Here is a 21,194-nt window from a genome sequence, read left to right on the forward strand (position 1 = left end):
AACAGAAGAATTCTAAAAATGACGTGACCATTTGTTCAAATCTCAATGGCTCTCAATGGCTTAATGTCATCATTTTGATATTTTAAGGTGGATCAGTTGGTCGTATGAGCATGCATGACATGTGACTACCTCTGCCAAGAAGGGTTTGTCATCGTCTTGGTCAATGCCTTCACGGACAACAACACAGAAAGCTCCAAATAGATTTCAATATTTTTTATAGGAAATCATTTAACAGTGAGGCATGGCCCAGATGAGTTTTGGAAGGGCCATACATGGCCCATTGGTCTTTGCTGCCCTGATGACACAACAGAGACCTACTTGCTTCTTACTTGGCGGAGGTCTGCACTCTCTGAGTGCGTTTCTAGTTAGTAGCTCAGCGATGTGTTAGGTCATATGACAAGGTTAGGTGTGTTAGTTTACAGCCGAGTGCAGACACCAGACATGCCCATGCATGCTATAGAGTCCATCACATGACTACTGAAGCCATGTTTACCGAGGCACACCACACATTGATAACAATATTCACTTATTTAATCATTTTTATTGCCCAATTAATTAGCCTGGGTCCCCTTTAATTAAATTTCTGACTTTCTGTGGACGCAAGGTGAATCTCCCTGAATCTGAAAATAATAGATCTGGTGCAAACATGATGTTTTTTTTTGTTTGTTTGCCACCTTCCAAGATACCATTTATCAGTATCCTATTAGCAGTAGCTTGCATCTTAAGTTGTGTACGCAAGTTAATAAAGCCTGTAGTCTGTTTCGATCCGTGATGTTAATAGAGGCCATTTTTCATTGGAAAATACTTCTGCATATTAATTAAGAAGCTGTGAGCTAAACTACTGCGCTTCAAGGAAAAGATCATCCACAAGCCAAGGTGTGAAAGGGAAGTGGCCACCCGTGCGTAGGTCCTTTTTGAACAAGAGAATGAGCTTGGTCACGACCAATCACAAGCAACACCCTCAGGACGGAGAAGCAGGGACATAATTGCAGTACTTTTTACAGCACAAGCACATTCAATTAGAGGGAAAAACAGGCTGTATACTGGATGGAACCAAGCGGATGGGTAAGATGAAAGCGTGCGCCTATAAGTCTATAAAAGATCCAGGCATCCAGAGGTGAAGGACTGTCACAACAACACAGATGGATAATTCATTAAACACCCTGAATATAGTTTTATCCATCTAGAAATGATTGAAAAATAATATTGTCCGTAGTAGGGATAGATGATGTATTTTTTTTCCAATACTGTTTGATCTTAAAGATTTATTTATTTATTTATTCCATCATCGTTTATTTTTTGCAAAATGCCAGTTTTATTTAAATATCTCCAGAAAATCTAATCATTTAAATAGTTAGACACTTGATAGAAAAAACACTAAATAATAAAATAAAATAAAGCACTCGCCACGCACCTGTCTAATCGATAAGTTGGATGAATGAATTCAATTTTATTGTCAGACGGTGTCTGTGGGCTCACCCCTGCACAAGAGAATGCACATTCTATATTTTGAACTGGCACATTTTCCAGTCATCTCCGTTTATATCGGTCGGTCTCAGAACATGGTGACCTCTGGTGATCAAGGAGGAGAGCTAGCTCAATCGCCCAGCCATAGTCACGGGGAAGATCATTCCATGTACTGCTGGCAAGTGTATTCCCTACATTTGTACATTTTCACATTTGCCGTATATTCGGTCTAATGTTGTGCTGCGCAGTTCTTGACTTCCCTTCAGTCAGTGATGGCAGTGAGGCCGCAGGAGCACCAGAGGGCAGGGAAATGGATATTTTACTGGCCAGGTATATCTTAAAACAATCAGCAGCTTGATGAATTGGCTGCATGGCTGATGGATGGCTGGAATGGAGGAGGTATTTGGAGAAGGTTTGAGTCAGGGAAATGCACCTCATCAATCAGCGTGATTAAAGGTTTTGGCCGGACCAAAACAAACTCAACGCTGCAAGAGGGGCAGCTTTAGAGGAGCAGACCGCACACCAGCAAACGCAGTGGCATTTATGAGAGTCCACCATGAGTTGCTTTTCAGCAGAGAAACGGAGCCCACAGTTGCAGAAGAACAGACGTGCATCACCAGTGGCTTTGAAGGCAGCGAGCGATGAGGCTTTAACACTGGTTCTTTGAATGTGTGAAGGAGCAGAGTCACACCTAATGTGCAGCTGTGCTAAGTGCAGTATGGCTTGACAAAGCAGTTTCCTCCTCTGTCTGTCTGTTTGGCTGCTTTAATCCTCTTTCATTAGATTAGATTAGATGGCCTGTATTATTCCCCACCAGTCCAAATATTGCATAGCACAATATACATCCAGATGATTCAGTGGATTTGTGATGGGCTGATTCAGCTGAGGCTTTCCCGAACCACCAATGCACACAACCAGAATGACAAATATTTGAGCCAAATTGAAAGATCCTTATCATCACAACATCACAGACATCACAAGCAATAAGTTCTTTGGATATACAACATCTGTATTAGGTTTCCTTTCCTTTCACTGGCCAAAAGTTGAGCTTATTTTCTTGTTCTGTCTGTTTTCTCATATCTCATCTTGAGGCTATAAGGAGTGATGTGTTGAACAATTTAGTCTAACCAATAGTTAAGTACTGGATAAAATGCGAACGATTATCCACCAAAAATAGTTAAAATATTAGAAGATGGAGGAATGATTTGGGATTTTAACATGGCAGTTGAGTTTATCTTGGTAAATATTGCAACACCCTGCTATTTTATCTGGTAATACAGTTAGTCAGAATTTAGTAGCCCATCTGGCTAATCTGTATTTATTTCCAGCTCGATAAAACCAGTGTTTTTTATTTCTCCTTCGCCACATGAGGCACTGATGTCTGTATCTAAGCGATCAAGTTTTCTAATTAATTGGAGTTTCCTGCAAATCAGCCGACTGCAACAAGAGCTTATGTTTAAGTTGATACCTTGACAGCTCATTGGTGCCATCAACAGCCCAACGCTTAAGCACACATACCGAAATTGCACCCGTCGGCCAAGTGCAACCCTGGTCCTCCGACTATAAATACAGCTTTGCTTCAGCAGCTCTGCATATTTAAAGACACTAACAGCTTCCTGTAAACCTCTGGCCGCTGTGATCCAGGCAGAGGACTAAAGCTTCTGTCTGACCAGCGCTGAACAGTCGGGTGCTGCACAGGCTGCTGGCTAAGGTCAAGCGCACACTCGAAACAAGCTGCTGTTATGAATTACCGCCTTTTTTAAAGTTATTAATGAAGAAAGATAACAGTGGTTTCCTTTTAAATGAGTCAGATGAACCCGGCGCCGTGTTTCTTCGAGGATAAATGAACTAATTTATTCAGCCGCCCATGCATGACCGGCCTCTTTTAATAATCCTGTGCGTTGTTACACTTGGCGTGATTGGACTGTAGGAAGGTCAGTGTCTAATCAAATTCACTATAGCAGCGTGAGCCACGTGAGCCACTATACAGTCCACCAAAATGCCATTGCATCATGAAATATAAAGAGTGACGCACGGTTACTGTGTTGACATCAGTATTTGTTTGCTGCAGTGAGAGCAGTTGCCGAGAGTGCATCATTTTAACAAGCACAGGAATCAGGTGGGAACTGTTGGGTTAGCAAGAAGAATGTGCTTCAGCAGTGGCGGGCAGTTAAAGTTCGGAAGGATCCACGTTACGTACGGAGACGGCCGCCGTACAAGTGTTTCAAATCAGCAGTGAACAGGAAGGAGCAGATCCGAAAAGACAGTTCATGAGAAGCGCTTCACAGGACCGTAGTGAGACCTGCCATGATGTCTGGTTTGGAGACAGTAGCTCTGACACGAAGACAGGAAGCAGAGTTAGAAGAGACACGAGAGTTGAAGATGCTCAGGTTTTCATTGGGAGTGAGTAGGAAGGACAAGATTAGAAACAAGTGTATCAGAGGGACAGCTCATGTAGAAATACTTCCAAATAGAGTTAGAGATGACAGACTCAGACAGTTTGGACACGTAGAGAGCAGGGAGGGCAACATGTTGAATGTAGGATGTTAAAAATGGAAGTCACAGGCAAGAGAAGAAAAGGAAGAGAGCCTCGTAGGAGCACTGCAAATTATGTGGTTCTTCAGAAGATTAAAAAAAAAAAAAACTTAATCTCGAAGTATTCAATAATTGAACTTGTTTTAAGAATTTCTGGTGTTCACTGACATCTGAAATCAAGCATAACCTTGTCTTTTATGTCAATAATGGACTGGAAATCTTAAAACCAGGTAAATAAGTGTTCAAATATGATTTTTACATTTTACTTTGCTTCTATCTCATCAAAAATAACTATTGCACTAACTATTACTGAACTCTTTTTTTCTGGTTTGTGGCTGGAAATTCTGTTCAAATGATTATGATGATTCATTAATTTAGTATATTATACTTATTTCAATTTCAATTCAAGAAATCTTGTCGAGTGAAACTATCATGTTTCATGGACATATTATTCCACATGTTCCAAGTACATATTTGCTCAGAATGGTTGTTTTTAATCTTGTTTTTAGACGTCCCTGTTTTGCAGTGAGGGCATGAAGAGGATAAGTGTGGCGAGGAGGTTAAGGTGAATGAGGTGAAACCTTGATGGGAAATACAAGTCACACTACAGCGGGAGGAAAGGAAGAAAAACAGGCAGTACAGTCCTGTACATAGGGTCAAGATTGTTGATGCAAATCAATGAATACAACGCAAAATGATTCATTCCTTTAAAGAAAACATTTAAAAAATGAAATCCACAGTTATAAAATGGGTTTTAAACAGGCGCAATGCTCCAAAAATCTATGTAATTTAATAATAAGGAAGTAATAAAACTGAATTGAGGGAAGGCATGTTCATATGACCTTAACATGAACAGGTTTATAAATGAAATTGAGAGACAAGAAATATAATCATAGGGCATTTCTCTTTACTAAATCATTGCTAGAACTGAAAATAAATGAATCAACGAAATATCAACTACACATTTTAAAAATGCCAATGGAACTGGAAATCTTCAGAACAAAGACAACAATTGAGTCTTTTGATCGTGGTTTCACATTGCTCTCATGAGTGCAGACAAATGATAGATGTGTCCCTTGCCCTGGTCAGGTTCTACTGGACTCACTGTAATAGAGTTTTATTACCTGAAGTGAATTAACATGAGATGACCTGGCTGAAAGAGAGCCCTCTGCACTTTTAATTTGAATGATGGTTGGTATATGTTCTAAAACATACCACTGTCCAGCGGCTGAGTCCAGCGGCCGTCGCCAGAGTTCATATTTTTCAATGACACTATACCATTGTGACTCAAATTTGACTGTGAAGGTCTATCAGACACAAAGAAAAGACTGGGTTTTTGCCAGAGGTATATGCTGTAACACACCATGCGGCATCAGAAGCAATAAAGTAAAGCAGTGCCAATATGGCATCTGTCTTGTAATTCTGTGCCACGAGCATCATGTTCCGTTTTACTATTTTTATCAAAACATATTATGCATGGATTCATCTGCTGTACTAAGTCATTGATCGTGTTCTCTCCCTCGATTAAAAGCCGTTTATGAAGCGTGATGTTCATAAACACAGAGCTACAAACTGGACTGAGTCCAGCTCCCTAGTGACCCTCGATAATGAGTAAATGGATTTTGAGATAGAATGAAGAGCAGATGATGGAGTACTGAGAGTAAATCCACACATTGCAGGTTTGGCACACGCGGGGCGCTCAGATAAAACCTTGACCTCCTTGGCCAGTTCACTCTTGGATACATATTCATTTACGCAGGTGGGGTAAGATGTGACTCAAGCTCACACACGCGGACAAAAAGTTATTACCGGAGTGAAATGCTCATTAAGTCCTGTGCGTTTGAGCGGTTTTCACAAAAAAAAAAACACAGCAACATTGAAATTCACCGCCTCCACCGTGAGAGATGACAACTTAATCTCATAGTGGACAGAAGAAACAATTCTTGCGCAAAGAAAGAATGTCTAGCAGCCAGTGACGCCCCTCGTAAATATAAAGGAACCAAAGCGGTCTGGGTTGAGCTCTGTTATTAAATGCCAAAATGAGATATAAGAGAAATCTTTGCGACAGATCATGAAGCAGCAGTCAATCCACAACAATGCCTCCAAAGGAGTGGAAAACACGCCGAGGCCGATTAATGATATTGAACCTTCGGAAACAAACGGAGAAGCCAAATATATTCATAGACTACAACCAGCCAAACATTCTGGAACAAAACCAGCAGTCGAGGGTGAGCAGGAGACTTGAATTATCAGTCGCAGCAGCAGAGCATGAACTCGTACAGACTTCAGCTTGGGATCACATGCTTCAGCAGCTTCTTACCGAGAACGCCGAGCCGGTAGTTGACTGTGATGACAATCACATTCCCATAGCTGGCCAGGATGCTGCCATCAAACATATTCCCAGTGCCTTCCATGTAGGAGCCTCCGTGGATGAAAACCATTACTGGTTTGGGACTTCCACTCTCCCTAATGTCTGGGGGGGAAGAGATGAGGGAGAGGAAGAGTGATTAGATCACATATGGATGCAGACAGCCACAGATGAAAACTGAATGCTACCATCTCAGACACATGACACTGGCGTTAAATGTGGAGACCTGGGTAGTTTCGGCCGTCAAACCGTTTATTCATCCTCTCTATGGGTGGTGACATGGTTTTGGATAGTGTTTGTGTATTTTACATGGTGAAATTGATTTCAAATGGCAGGTTTCAATTTTCCTTCCAGTGACCGAATGTCAGCACGCACCAGCGGCAGTCGTGTTCGCATGAAAGTTGGGACTTCATTCTGAGCATATTCTTCTTCTCATGCACATTAGTTTATTAGGCGGACAGTCAAGGTTGATATGTGTTTGTCGGTTTTGTTTTTCCAAGTTTTGAAGTTTCGTTTGTTTAGTTTTATTTATGGTTAAAGACAGAAAGCCCATAAGTCAAACCTAATTCACTGCACACTCATGTACTATTTTTCTATGGCAAATACTTCTAGGTGGAATAGATTTTTTTTTTTTTTTATTGTACTTGCTAACCTTACGGAATAATTCAACCCCAGCGACATGGGAAATATGCGCGATTCCAACACGTGGTTAATTCTGTTTAAGGCTGAAGAATTCACCTTCAAGTGTTTGCATGTAGAGCCTCAAGGGGAAGAAAATATTCTGTACTGTATGGTGTCAGTGATTGATGTACTTCTTCTACACATGTTGAGCTGAAGGCTTAAAAAAGGGGTTGTTGAGATCTGACAAGGCGCTGCAACTGACGTTCAAAAATAAGACTTTCCTTTCATCTTTTGCATTTGAGAGAGGAGCTTTTATCTGGCATCCTCGCTATCGACATCAGTGTGTGCCGCCGCAAACGTCGTTTACACCGCTGATGTTTTACCAGGGAGGGACGTGGAGGTCCAGGGAGAGAGATCAGTGAATCCGCAGGGAATTAAAAATTAACCAAGCAGGAAAATAGAAACACATTACCTCTGAGACGAGATGATACTAAGACACTGACTGGGTGGAGGAAGTGAGAAAAGCGGCTGGAGAGTATTTGTGTCTGAAAGTTTTTCCACGGCGTATTTGAAGTTCTTCCACCGTGAATCTAATGTTGCCACTCAGGGGAAAACTCTCACCCCTGAATCAACTTAGCACGTGTCAGTGCCGACGGTGGGCCACAATTCTGCATGAAGTCATCCTCTGCAGGTAAATTTAATACGGAGGAGGACTTCTATAAAAGCACCTTCCTTTAGAATAGCAAGGACACAGGGCCTTTCAGCTGGTAGCCCAGGAAGCGTCTCTATAATTGACCTCTACAGAGAAGGCTTTCTCCCTAAAAAAGCTTTCAGATCAAAAAAAGGAGGCAGTGCGCGTGTCACGTGCACGTCCAGGATATTTCTGAAGACTAATCTCTGTCATCCTCTCCACTGCGTATTCCCTTGGAGGAAAAGATTGGTTTTGAAGCAGCATGACAGAAATACCTGTTTGCATATAATTTTTAAGCCGTTTTAAACATTACTAACTTCACTGAGGTAAGTTTCTGAGCTGAACAGCTGCAGTGAAATCAAATTATCTACACAACACTTTGTGTTATGTAGATGTGTTAGTGTTCCAACCTATCCTGCTTAAGAAAGACAGGTTTTAAAGGAGGGATGCTGGACCTTGGAAATACAAAAAGTACCAATCATCCTGACGTTGTTTCAACAGAGTAGACTCAATGCAATTTAAGTTTAAAACACTCACGCATGGCACCTAGAGTTATCCTAAGCAACACAACAAAGATTTAAGGTTTTTAGAACTTACACTGCCAATTATATTTTAACAAAAAGAATCCTAGTGTATATAGTAGGAGCACATAGACACATTTAAAGTACACTGTTCAAATACTATTTTTTATTTACTTATAACAGTAAAGTATGCTTGCACTGGGAAATTAAAAGAAAAGTCTAAAAGTAAGTACAATGATGTTAAAATGTACGTTTTTTTCTCTTCAGTATACCGTACTTGACAAAGAGCACAATGTATTATTTGACCCTTTTGCAGAGGTCTTATTTTAGCAGAGAGGCATTGTCCCTGTATAGTACATGCTTAAAGATTATATGTGGGGGCGTTTCCTGTAAATGTCTGCTGTATCCCATTATTCTTATACTTAAATTTATGTTTAAATCTTCCACAGTCAATTTATGAATTTTGAGTCATTTCCTATTAAGAGCGGTGGTTAGCCTCAAATCATATAGCTCGCAACGAAAACAAGAAAATGTAAAACTAGTAAGTGATATGCGATTGATTGATAGAATCCCATATCCATATGTGTCCGTCGCTCTATTGCCCACCACAGACTGTTGGTGGCGGCACCATGAGAAGTACGAAAGATGCATCCGGAAAACAAAACTCGTGTCAGATTGAACTCGGGACTGGATCAGAAATTCCTGTCCACGATTGATCGGGTCAAACATACATTTTGTATAACAGATGATTCAACACAGCCTGGAGCTGGTTTCATGGCGGGCAGCAAGATGAAAGTTTGTTTAGAGGAGTTAGAAATGAGCTGTAATCACAGCTCTCATTTGACCACTGCACCGAACAGAGGGGGGTGGGTTCAGAGTGCAGCTAACAGGCCAAACATGGATTACAACATCTCTTCCTTGAGGATGGGCCGGTGATCAAAGGGAGTCAGGTAGTGTGGATTTCTCTGAGTCAACCCTGAGAGATGCCCTCAGGTGCTGCAATATCTAAGCCAGAACAGAGAATTCATCGAACCTATGGTACAGGAATGTGCGGATGATGCTTAGCCTCTCAGACGGCTGATAAGAACTTTGAAGAGAGAGGTGCCAGGAGACCATGAAAGGGCATAAGCGCACCCAACTGATCCAGGTGTATTCCTCAGTTTAGCCAGTATTAGAGGTTTTGAGCCTGGCGTAAAATCAGAATTGTTATGAAATACACTTCCCTTTTTAGAGCCGGGAACCCTTAGAGTACATTAAAAAAATTCTAATTGAAGACAAGAAATGTGTTTCAACACACTTGAGATGTGGGAATTCTTCTAGATTAAGTGGGAAATGAGATACTGTATATGGCTTATGAGAAACGTAAGGAGGTCAATAGACAGCTTCTTTGGTCATGAGGAAGTACAGCTGAGCTGGCTGGCAAATATCTACATTTACAATCCTACCCTCACCTCACTCTGCCTACGAGCTTTGGCGTATTGATCAAGCCTTGCAGATTTTTGATAGATTTTTCTCTCTAAGTGAGCAGCTCAAGCAGCCAGGAGAGGCTCGGGGTGCAACCCTTGTTCCACCCACCTCCACATTTGCCCAAACACCTCCTGGTGAGGTGTTGTGACTACGCTTATGCGGGAGGCAGCCCTGGGGCAAACCCAGGATTTGCTGTCGAGATAGTAGCTTTCTGCTGCCCTGGTAATGGCTTTGTACTCTGTGGATAAAAGGGCTCTTTTTTCCTCAGTCTACATATTTATATATTCTGATCAAAGATTTAACCTTCCCATGCAGAGATGCAGTTACCTGAACCGAACTACTCTGACATGCGCAGTACGATCAAATCAAGATAGATACTAGAATAGTAGAAGAAGAGACTCTTCTGCCACAGCACTCCCCCGATCCATTTCTCAATAAACCACCATCCGAGAATGTTGCATTATTCCATGTATCTGTATTTTGTTGAACACATTCATTTTCACAATATTTTATTAAAAATAATGATCTTAACGTTCAGCGAGTGGTTTTATTTGTTGAGCTTTCACGGTTGAATTTATTCAGACCGAGGCGAATCGGGTCATTTCATTCTGATTAGAGTGGTCCATATAAACAAAGAAAGTGTGAGGCTGACTAAGGAAGTTTCTTTTTTTTCCATGAGGAGTAGAAGAGCTACAGCAATGATTGATCACGTGATATCTGCCCTGAAAACACAGAAGCCAGGATTCAATCTTGGAGGTCCTTTTTTGTAACGGGCAAGTTTTGGAGAATATTTATATAAGGTTCAAAGAAACACTGTTCAGAATCATGCTACTTGTGTATTCTAGATCATATTGGTGGCGAGGGCTGCATCTCCTGCTACTTACAACGGACCACAGATGACATCCTGTAAAAATAGAATGACAAGAAAGCAGTGGAGCTTTGAGCAAATCCTGGCTCTCCGGGACACTCCCAGTTTATTTCTCTATGCGTCGCACAAAAGGATTACAAACAGCAGATTCACAAAGCATAACGCAATTGTGAAATGGATGGAGGGGCGGCAGGGTTAGCCCTTGTTTTCACCCCATCTCCATGAGGAAGGCGACAAAAGTTCAAAGGTTAAGAGCATCAAGATCTGCCCAGGAGGGAAAAGCAGTTGATCCCATTCAGCATGGGCAGAACGTGTTTATTAGTGTGTGCATGTGCGTGTGTGAGTGTGCATTCCCTAGTGCGGATTCTTTATATTAAAGTGGATTATTTTCCTGCCCTGCATCTTTTATTGAGATAATACTTGAAGATTGGTGGGATTTCAATGAATAGATGGTGTGAGTCCCTAATCTCCCTGACAGCGCAGCATCCTATGAGCGAGTTTGCGCGAGAGAGCTTCTAGAAAAGCAGAGATCAAAGGGATTTGGATAGTAGTGAGTCTTATTTGGATGTAATTGCTGTTTACTGCGTCACATTATACAGTGGAGGTGCCTTATTAAGACTTTGTGCTTGTCATTAAAGTTGCACAGAATCAGTCTGCAGGGGATACTGCTTCATCTCAGGGTTTTACCAAGGACATTCAGCGCTTACACCACCCTTAAAAGCGCAACTTGTTTAGGAGGATGAGAAAAGAATGTTTGAATTAGCTCCTTCTCCCTCACGGCAGACGCCTATAGATCCTGCCAGAGCCATGGCTAAGGGGATCTGGATCCAGTGGAGATGTGCTGAAAAGTAGTGCGAGTCTTCAACCAATAAGATCCAAGATTCAATATAAACAATCTTTAATATTTTTAATATGTATCGGCGACCATGGGCCTCATGGAATCTCCAAAAATTACCTTTTCAATAGCAGGTCTGCAACTAGCGACCATTTTCATAGTCGACTACCCACAGACTACTTTAACAATTAGTCGACTAGTCAGCATATGATGTACAGGTAAACATGCGACCAAATGTACAGGTAAACAAGCCACATGTCTGACTACAATGTTGTAAACTGTTACTGTGAAAGAAACAAATATAAATGTTCAAACGCTTGTATCGTGTTAGATGCTGTTTTGAAACGTAATTTTGGAATTTTTATTTCTCGAATGGTGGTGTGACAGGTGGTGTGTCCTTTGATATATCATTTGTGAAATTGTACCACACTTTCGACATTTTCAGTCGCAATACTCCGGTAGCCTCAGTTTCTTTAACTGTGGCTAGTGTTGCCCGAGCAATGAGTCATGGCTAGTCAACTCAACCTGTCTCTTGACTCTTTAACATAACCTAGATTGTCGACTAAGTCAACTGGTCGCTGCAGCAGATAAAGATGTTGGCAAGGTGACACTGGCTAGAATTAGTGACTGGCATGTCAAAGTTCCATGAAGCATGGTCCAAGTGATGTGAGGATCATTGTAATATTAAGCTTTTGACTTCAATTGTAAAGTGACTTTTGTTGAGTCCTGAAAAAGAGGATCTGGTTTCATGAAGCTTCACCAGACCATCACTGGTGAGTATGTTTGGATAGAAGAATTAAATGAACTACTATAATTGGTCCCATTTCTCAGGAAATATTTGATCAAAGTTGACTTTTTTTCTGGCATGAAAGATGCAAGTGAAAAATGACCTCAAATAAAATGTATTATTATTGTTCTTATTGTCATCGTCATTGTTATTCTTCTTCTTTTTTTACATATTACCACCATGTCTTGAATAAAGTCTCAACAGGGTTTTCTGACTCAACACCACGGTCAGAGAGAGGACTGGTCATGGGTTTGACGTCCACAACATCACCAGGTCTCAGTGAACTTGTGTGTGAGTTCAATGAACAAACATGCAAGAGTGTTAAGAGTTAATAAAAAAGTCTGCCAGTGAGATGTGACACTGAATCGAATCAAAACATAAAAGGACAGAAAATCTACTTCACAGTATTAATATAAATAAATGGCGGTCGTCTTAACAAATCAAGTCGAAAAGGACAAAACACATCCAGCCCAAAAATGAGATCACGAGTAAAGAGCAAAAAGAAAATGTCCATCACTTTCAAAAAAAGGACAAGAAACTTGTAAGAAAATCAAAGAAGATAAAAATCGAAAGAGAAAGGGTAAATTTGGTTTCCTATTGTCATGCAAAATCAGTTTGTCATTGGGGTAAAAAATACCTTCGTCTTCCGGCCGTTCACTATCAGCTAAATCATCAGTGTGTTTCTTTGTAAGTGGACCTACAAGGACCAAGAAGAAAGGAGGAGAAAAACAGGGTGATCAAGAACACATACATCCTTAAAAAGATGCTTTCAAAATGTAAGAATATTGCACGTTGTCATCGCCCCCTGTTACAGGCTTGCAAAAATGTTGACACTGAGGAGGAGGCTGGGTAAATATCAGCAGACTGATCACATCACATGTTCACAACAGGCCGTTAAGAGCAAGAAAAGAAGTCAAAAAGAAGAGGCAAAAAAAAGGCTTTAGGTGTGAAGAGAACATCTTAGAATCACAAATTCACAGTTCATACATTTACATCTGTGTGACTGCAAGGTCTTAGCTGAGCAGACAAGGTCGAGTGTGTGACAAAAAACCAGAACAACACCAGCCGCTGACAAACTCCCCTTCATCAGACTTTATAATCATAGGCTGGTCGAATTCGAGGGCATCAGTGTGGAAACTTCACTGCATGCTTTTGGGGATGAGAGGCAAAAAAACCATGTGGGCGTGTGTGAAGCGCAGCGGCAAACAGCAGCTGGTAGTGAATTTAAAGAGATTTCCTTCCAACGTGGAGTCGGGCAGATTATCTTGTTTGACGGGTGAACTGGTCAGCGGCTTTGTTAAAAAACACCAGAAACATCAGAGACCAGAATAAGACTAATCCACACAGAGGCACACACACACACACACACACGTACATAGCAGAGCAGAGCAGAGGGCATGCGAAATGTTCAGGTAAACTTGAGAGGGACATTTAACACACTTAATCGCACTCATCCTGACATGAACTCACAGAGGCCCACCATGAAGCAGACATCGACAGGAGAAGCAAATCATCACCTATGTGCTCTCGACATTTCAGAGCTGCTGCTGTCGTCACAGCTCCAGGGACGGTGATGTCTCTTTTAGGGCTGAATGTAAGTGGTGTGGCTTCGACATGTCTCGCTGCTCTCTTTTGTGATTTTGACAAGCAATTTTATTGTGGAGCGCTGACTGGGCCTCTCGGTGTGCTGAATAAGCTGCGACACACACCACGCGTGTGTTACCTGTTTACAGAGCTTGTTACACTCGCACACAGATCCATGTCAGAACGGAACAAACAGAACTGAGCTGCTTCCTCTGAGACTGTGTGATAATAACACACAATTCTGCCATCTTGCTATCGGGATTTGGGAACGCTGACGTGGAACACAGCAACACTAAAGGCGCAAACTTCCATTTAACATGAAGACGAACGGCATGAGAACACAAAGGGAGTCGAGCTGTCAGGTGGTGATCACCCCCTGGTGCCTGATGCCAGTATGCATAACAACCATCGACACCTCCATAAAGAATGTTCTGTAAGACGCGCCGCCCCCGGCTCTTTACCAGGAGAGCATGAAGAATGTCACCTTTCTAAATGTAATAATTAATGTTGCAGTTGCTGATGTGTAACTTTATATAAGTAAAAAAAAACAACACAATTGAATATTTGGTTAATGGTCATGTAGGTTAATTCCCAAATGTGTGAGCTCAGAAGCTACAGAACCTTGAAAAAAAAGACTGGCAGCACTGTTCCTCAAGTTCCCAGGGCATGACAAAAATTATTTTCACAGATGATGTGGCCATGAGTCAGACATCAAGAAGATGTCATGAGGACGTCGCCAATCATAACTTGTGAAAAGAGACTTCCTGAAGCATCGCCGCAGCCCGTCATTCTTCTCCACCTAAACCTGTCATGATTCCTCCTTCGTCCTCCCCCCGGTCAAACCCTCTTCATGTCCTCCTTCATCACTTCCATGATTGTCAGCTGCCTGGTCTCCTTAGTAAGTGACCCAGTGGGAATAAATGCATCCTCACTTGGCATTCCAGGAATCGGAAACATCTTGGTTCACATTTGGAAACTTCAACTAGGAAACTGCAGCATAGGAAATTAAAAGTCTGAATCATAATAAGATAAGTTGCTCTAGTTGTCACCAGTCGCTACAATTCATTTAAAGAGTAAAACCCAAACAAACCGATGGAAGAGAATCGTGTAAAGCCAACACAAACACCACGGAGATCCAGAGATTGACACCCCTGCCGAGGACGTCTTGTGTGCTACCATTACCATGGCATGTTGTTTGACTGAGGGTTAGGGGGGATCAACGCTGACAAGACAGCAGCATGACAGCAACTATCAAACACACGCACACACAGACACAGAGAGAGAGTGAGAATACACTAATCACGTGTCAATTTTTAAGTGCCCAGTGACAGGGTAGCCTCAACACTGACCTGCGCTCTCCTACCTGTCAAAGTGAGAGCGCGTGTGTCGGTGTGTGCGGTTGGTCTCAGCTGGATAGGACGGTTTTTTTGTTTGTTTGTTTTTCCTTGCATCATCATCACTTGTTAATAAATATCACGCACTGTTTCGGTAATGGTTTAGACTGCATTCTTAAAAATGTCCTCTTCCCATGACTGTGTTTAAAAGACCAAAAAGTTAACACAATACATGAGCCAGCAAGTCATTTATTACTCTTATTTCGCCCCATTGTTACGCCGCACTCTGCCATCAGTCTTCTGGTTTACTCAATAAATTCATTTGGAGCCCAAACCCAGTCGTACTTTAACTTTTTTATCCACCCACTACCCCCCCCCTTCTTTGCTATCATTGAATGATTGGCGACTGATGAAATAGCTTCCTTCTACCTGACAGTCTCTGGCAGCGCAGGCTGTTTGATAGCAAGCGTAAGACGCATGAATGCAGGATGCTACACACACACACACACACACACACACACACACCCGCTCAACCCCGGGGCTTTCCCTCCTTCCAGGATGAGATAATTATAGTGAGGATCCATGCATCGATCGCACATTCAGCAGAGAGCAATCCCCACACATGCATCTGTCAGGCCCGGCGTAGCAGAGAAACACAGCGTCTTAATCAATAACCAATGCGCATTAAAAAGGGGATCTAACAGGGCGCGCGGCTCAATGAGCAAAATAGGTAATCTACAAGGGACCTTGGGAAAAATATCCCTGCAGGCTATAAACTATAAATACAGATTCTATTCCAGCAGGACGGCCAGTCTAATTCTCAGGCTGGGCTCCGATGAAAGTAAGGAGTCTGTGAGCAGATAAGCCGAGGAGAGGGATGAAGGGTGATGACGGGGCTTCAAAAGTGGAATGGAGCAAATAACAGTCCATCATGTGAGGTCCATCCGTGCGGTTTTTAATAGGCATCACATTCATTTGGCTGCACAGTCAATGTTGAGCAGATGAGACATTCAGCACCACAAACATAAATGCATGGTATGAATGTTTACGTACAGTAGGCGGCGCGTGGTTCCCTGCCGAGGTTGAAATTCAACTTGGGGTGAACTTCATCCCAGCTTGTGTTGTTTTTTTTTTTTGTTTTTTTTGTTTTTTTATGTCCCCCTCTTCAACTCCCAGCAACAATCAATCAGCAGCTGACAGACTCATCATCTGATATGTCCAGTGGGCTACATTAGCTCCACTGTCTCGTATCTTAAAGCCCAGCTCCCCATCTGAGTAGCAGCTACAAAAAAAGTCTTCAATCTTAATGCACACCATGTCCATCAGTCTATTCAAACTCAATACAGCTCTATTCATTAAGTAAACACTTGAATGGAGACAGGAAAACCTAGTTCTCTCCCCGTGCGGCAGAACTCACTCACTTGTGGACGCTCATTTTATCATAGAGCGGAGCAGTGTCAAGGATCAACTAGTCCATGAGGAAAAGCAGCACACGTGCCCAGACAGACGCAGCAAAAATAAATAAATGAATGAAACAGTCAAATAACAAAAGAGAGTGGTTCCTTAGTTAACAGTGGTTGCGTCATTGGTTGTAGATAGAAATCTGATGAAATTTTCCATTTTTTTTATACAAATTTGACATGCGAGATGATGAAACCTGACAGAACTATGACAGCTTTACATAGCAGCTGCAATAATAACAAAAAAAGATTCCTTCTTTCTTTTTCTTATAGCAGGCAAGTCACCATCAGAACTGATTTATCAATGCAGCATCCAATATTTTTAATAATATTTTAAATAAATAAAAATGTCTGATTTTTATTATGCTAATTAAAATAGTTTATATTTAAAGAAAATAGTCATTTTTAAGGAATTTCCTGCATTTTTATGAGCTCCACTCTTCTCAGAAGTTCGGAAGAGTTCTCTGGAATTCAGTAAAACATTCTCTCTCACTAGTGTCTGCAGTGGAATCATCTAAAAGTGCTCATGTCAATATGAGTATATCTTCGTAAAGTATGTTAAATCTGTGCAGAGACATTCTGTTGCAATCCAACTATTTCAGTGACAATATTCAATGAATGCAATAGATAGTTCAGTTCAACCAGTATAATGTAGAAACATGACTTTAGTATGGTGTTGCTGGCAATACATTAATAGTTCAGTTACATTTTAGATGTTCTTGATGTACCAAGAAAGCTGAAGCAGAACATTTACTACAGTAAATTTTCTCTCATTCCACTTGGCTAAAGATATTGAAGATCAATTAAATATTATTTATAGAATCCCACCATTCATATCCGAAACAGTGCCCACCTTTGCGAAGCACGTAAGAGCTGCAATGGCTGTAATGCAGAAATAATAAAAGGGAATATGAATGAAGGGTTTTAATAAATGACGTCTCCATCGGTTCAGATGAATCTGTAGAGTGAAGTCAAGCTAACAGTGTCCTCTGACATCTCTGCAAATGTTGACTTGAGCTTTTAATTGAAAAGTCACAAGCTGTTAAGGCAACTTGAAAAATGTAGACGTTCTGTCAAACGGAAACGGTCATGCTGCAGGGAGACATTTGTCATGTGACCACCCGAGCCTGACTACGGGGGCTGGATGTTGGGTACAGTTCACATAGAATCGATTGCTTCTGTCTGCTCAAGCAGATTTGCTGACACAGTTTTGCACTAGATTTATATTTTTTTTCTATTTATTAATGATTAAAATTTGAAAATTCAGCAAAATATCAAAAAAGTTGAAATTACAAAAGCCTTAAAGCCTAAAGCTTTAACCTACAAAATTCAAACCACGAGTGAAACCAAAAAATAAATAAATAAAAAAATGACTCCAGAAGATGGGAAACATTTCCAAATTTCCCAGAAGGTACAGAAATCCACTCCAGGATAATGTCTGCTGCTGGACAGGAGTCTTATGTTGGCTGGAGCTACGTGATCGAAGGGGACATGTTGGGGGTCATGCCTTATCCAATTGACTCAAAATCGGTTTGTTCCTCTGCAGCCCACATTTAAAGTATTAGAGGTTGTAAGTGATTCATTTTGAGCACATCTGTCAGCCAACAGGCCTGTAGCCAGTCCACTTATCGAGGAGTCAAGCTGCTTTTGCGGCTCGCCCTCTCTGCTCATGTCAGCTGCTCTCTGCGTTCACACGTTGCTTTGTGAAATATGGCGTGACAGGAGCTGCAAAGGTTTTACGCCCGGGTTTGTGACCCTGCTTACACCAGAGAGAAATATGGATTTTGACTAGAGGCTTTAAGGCGAGACCCACTTGAAAATGAGTTTGAATCACGGGTGTTAAAAACGTGCTCCGTCGGGAGAGGAGATTATGTCTGTTGTTGGTGATTGTGTTGTCGTAACCACTAATGGGTTGTTACTGTTCATCTGAGGCTGGCACTTCAGTGCATCTTCGGGCACCGGGAGAATCCTCAAATTTCACCAAGACTATCGAAGAACATCCAAAGTGCACAGTAATCAAAGTCAGTGGAGAAAAGGCCGGCGCAGTGCAGAGGTCTCTCCCCTCTGCCACGCTTCAGTGGCTCCTGACAGCTCAGGATCACTTTCAAGCGGCATATTTGATGCATTCACAGACCTTTGCTCCATTTCTGTCAGAGCAGTCTGATCACTTAAGTAAACACATGAATCTATTCCAAAATCTCTGCAGGATATTAACTGGTTACATAAACAAAAACAATCTGAAATGCTCAAACCCACTGGCAATTCACATGGAAAACCTCCATGCTCACTGCTGCCACACGCATCATGCAGGTCTCTCCATCGGCGTCAGATTCGACGCTTCGCTCTTGAACACACCATCAACAAACCTGGGTCAGAGCTTCACCCAAGACACCAAAAAAAAACCTTGACATTAAAATTCATCCCATTTTTCACCCTTAACACTAGCACTTGGTTTTGATCGCCCTCCACTATAAAGACGACAAAGTGAGAAGTGATTGACCTCCTTAAGAATTGGAGCAGCACTCCATGACGTTATGCTTTACTAACATCACTGGCTGATGTGGTGTTTTGTTTCCTGTATATCCATTGCCTGAGACGTTCTGGAAATGCCAGCTCCAGCGTTTTTGCAGACTCTTGCTTCAGCGCTGATAATCTTACTTTGTTTGGTGAACCAACTGAGAAGAAGAAGAAGAAATGAGCACAGCTGAACCAGCTTTGTTGCTATTTTGGGGTGCTACATCTGTGGTATGTCGGACGCGGTAGACCCTTTAGGTCACAGTAATATGAGGAGAAAGTAAAACAGAAGAGTAGTCCTTGTTACTAAAATGTCCCTGTTGTGCTAACCCCCATTATTTTTAGTTTTAATGTTATTCAATTCACAGTTTCGTATCCTGGGAATCTACCGGCACTTCATCTTCCCACCAGCTCTGGAGCCCCCTTTGTTTGAAGGGCTCATTTCAAGTGATGAACGGCGAGTGCCCTCGGTCTTAGGAGTATTGAGACACACAACGCTGACATGTGAATGTGCAAAACTGAGTGTTAAGGTGACAATTGTGCCAGGCCCTCAGAGTTTGCTTTCATAGTAGCCAGAGTAGTACTGTCGCTGACACTTCTTGGGTTTCTTAGGTCCTCTCTTCCTTCCCCATCAAAATTGATACTGTGCACATCATCTTACCTTCAGGAACTCAACAGCAAGTGTATCGACTCAGCTCTCTATTGGGCGCTGCCTAATAAACAAGTCCGCCACAAACATGAAACTGATGTTTCTTCACAAGATTTTGGTCGGTACAATTGTCTCTTGCGAGAGGCCAATTTTGTCACTGCAGCATGAAAGGAAAAAAATGTATATTACATAGAAATAATAATTAGAATGTTATTACTGGTATCATGACATTTTAGTTTACATTTTCTTTTCCATATCCTGTCAACGTGGAACACGTAGAATCCCTGGTGTTCATTTGTTGAAAACATATATTATCATAATGATATTTAATATTAGATATTATTCGAGATTCTATTATTAAAAATTGACTATTAAACGTGTTGGCAACAAAGTTTGCCATTGACTCAAAGTATATTAAACTCAGTTGAAGTATATTAAAAAAGCTGGGTTCAGAGCAGAGAGGAGGTTGAGGAAAGACCATCATGATGAGGTAATCTCAAAACATGGCAGTTTTGCTGATAAAAACAACAAAAAAAAGTCTCCTTCATGCTCGCTGATCATGCTCTGAAAGTGCGTGCCATGAGTTGCCAGCCACAGTAGACACACTCGCGCGGTCGTCCAGCCCTGCATGTTTGTTCAAATGCTCTGCAGTGGAGAGCACTCGGGCGGTTTTGTGTCTTCAGTAAGACTGAGTTAATGACACCAGTACTGCGAAATTTAAGGTTAAACTTCAGCAGAAGTGCCGGTAAAGTCAGCAGACCACAGTGCTCCGTGAAAACAGCGCAGTTCTGAGATTTCATATTGGGAGCCATTTAAATGATCTTCAAGAGACCCTTATTACAAGAAGAAGTCGTTGCTTTAATCATTTACTTCAGCGCTCTTTCTGCAGTGTCCCAAGAGTTCAGTGCAGCGTCGTGAAGAACACACAGGACGCACAAATTCATACATCTCAGGAGGCGTTTGAGCTCCTGCAGTTGTTCTAAAGCAAAGCTTTCACTTTGAAATCCTCATTTGTGTTCGAGAACTCTCCTACACTAGTTCTGACGCTGAGCACTGCATGAGGACCTGCTCCTATGAACAGCTGAAGATGGCCGCATGTGGGAAAGTCGTGATGGGTGGATTCCTGTTTCCCATCTTCAAGCATTTCCTACAAACTAACAACACAATGAAACAGACCTCATTGAAATGTCTTAAATCACGGATTAATATGTGTCTAAACTGCAAGCGCCACCAACAGAACTCTGTAAATAAGGATCAGCCCATCACTATCTGCGCTACCCCATGGTGAGGCACCCATGGTCCTCATGGACATACGCTCAACTCTGATAAAACAAAATCCTAGTGGATCCTAAATGAATAAAATGGTGCTGACAGACCTCTGTTCTGACAACTCATCTCCTAAAACAAAAATATATCAGACTGTACACTTATACCTTATAAATATATATATATATATATATATATATATATATATATATATATATATATATATC

General features: G+C 41.6%; 1 protein-coding gene across 3 annotated transcripts in view; it reads right to left on the reverse strand.

The window, feature by feature from the left end:
* Window positions 1–21,194, reverse strand: part of nlgn1 (neuroligin 1) — a 211,653-nt gene that overhangs the window by 128,321 nt on the left and 62,138 nt on the right. For 2 of the 3 annotated variants that reach the window (XM_053855132.1, XM_053855116.1), the window contains 2 exons: window positions 12,798–12,857; window positions 6,323–6,475 (listed from right to left, as the gene is read on the reverse strand). In XM_053855132.1, the coding sequence (XP_053711107.1) occupies window positions 6,323–6,475; window positions 12,798–12,857 (213 nt within the window). The remainder of the gene's footprint in view (window positions 1–6,322; window positions 6,476–12,797; window positions 12,858–21,194) is intronic. The other variant, XM_053855124.1, reaches the window with a different exon arrangement.

The sequence above is a fragment of the Synchiropus splendidus genome, chromosome 1 (genome assembly GCF_027744825.2).
Source record: "Synchiropus splendidus isolate RoL2022-P1 chromosome 1, RoL_Sspl_1.0, whole genome shotgun sequence".
NCBI classification, from domain to species: domain Eukaryota; kingdom Metazoa; phylum Chordata; class Actinopteri; order Syngnathiformes; family Callionymidae; genus Synchiropus; species Synchiropus splendidus.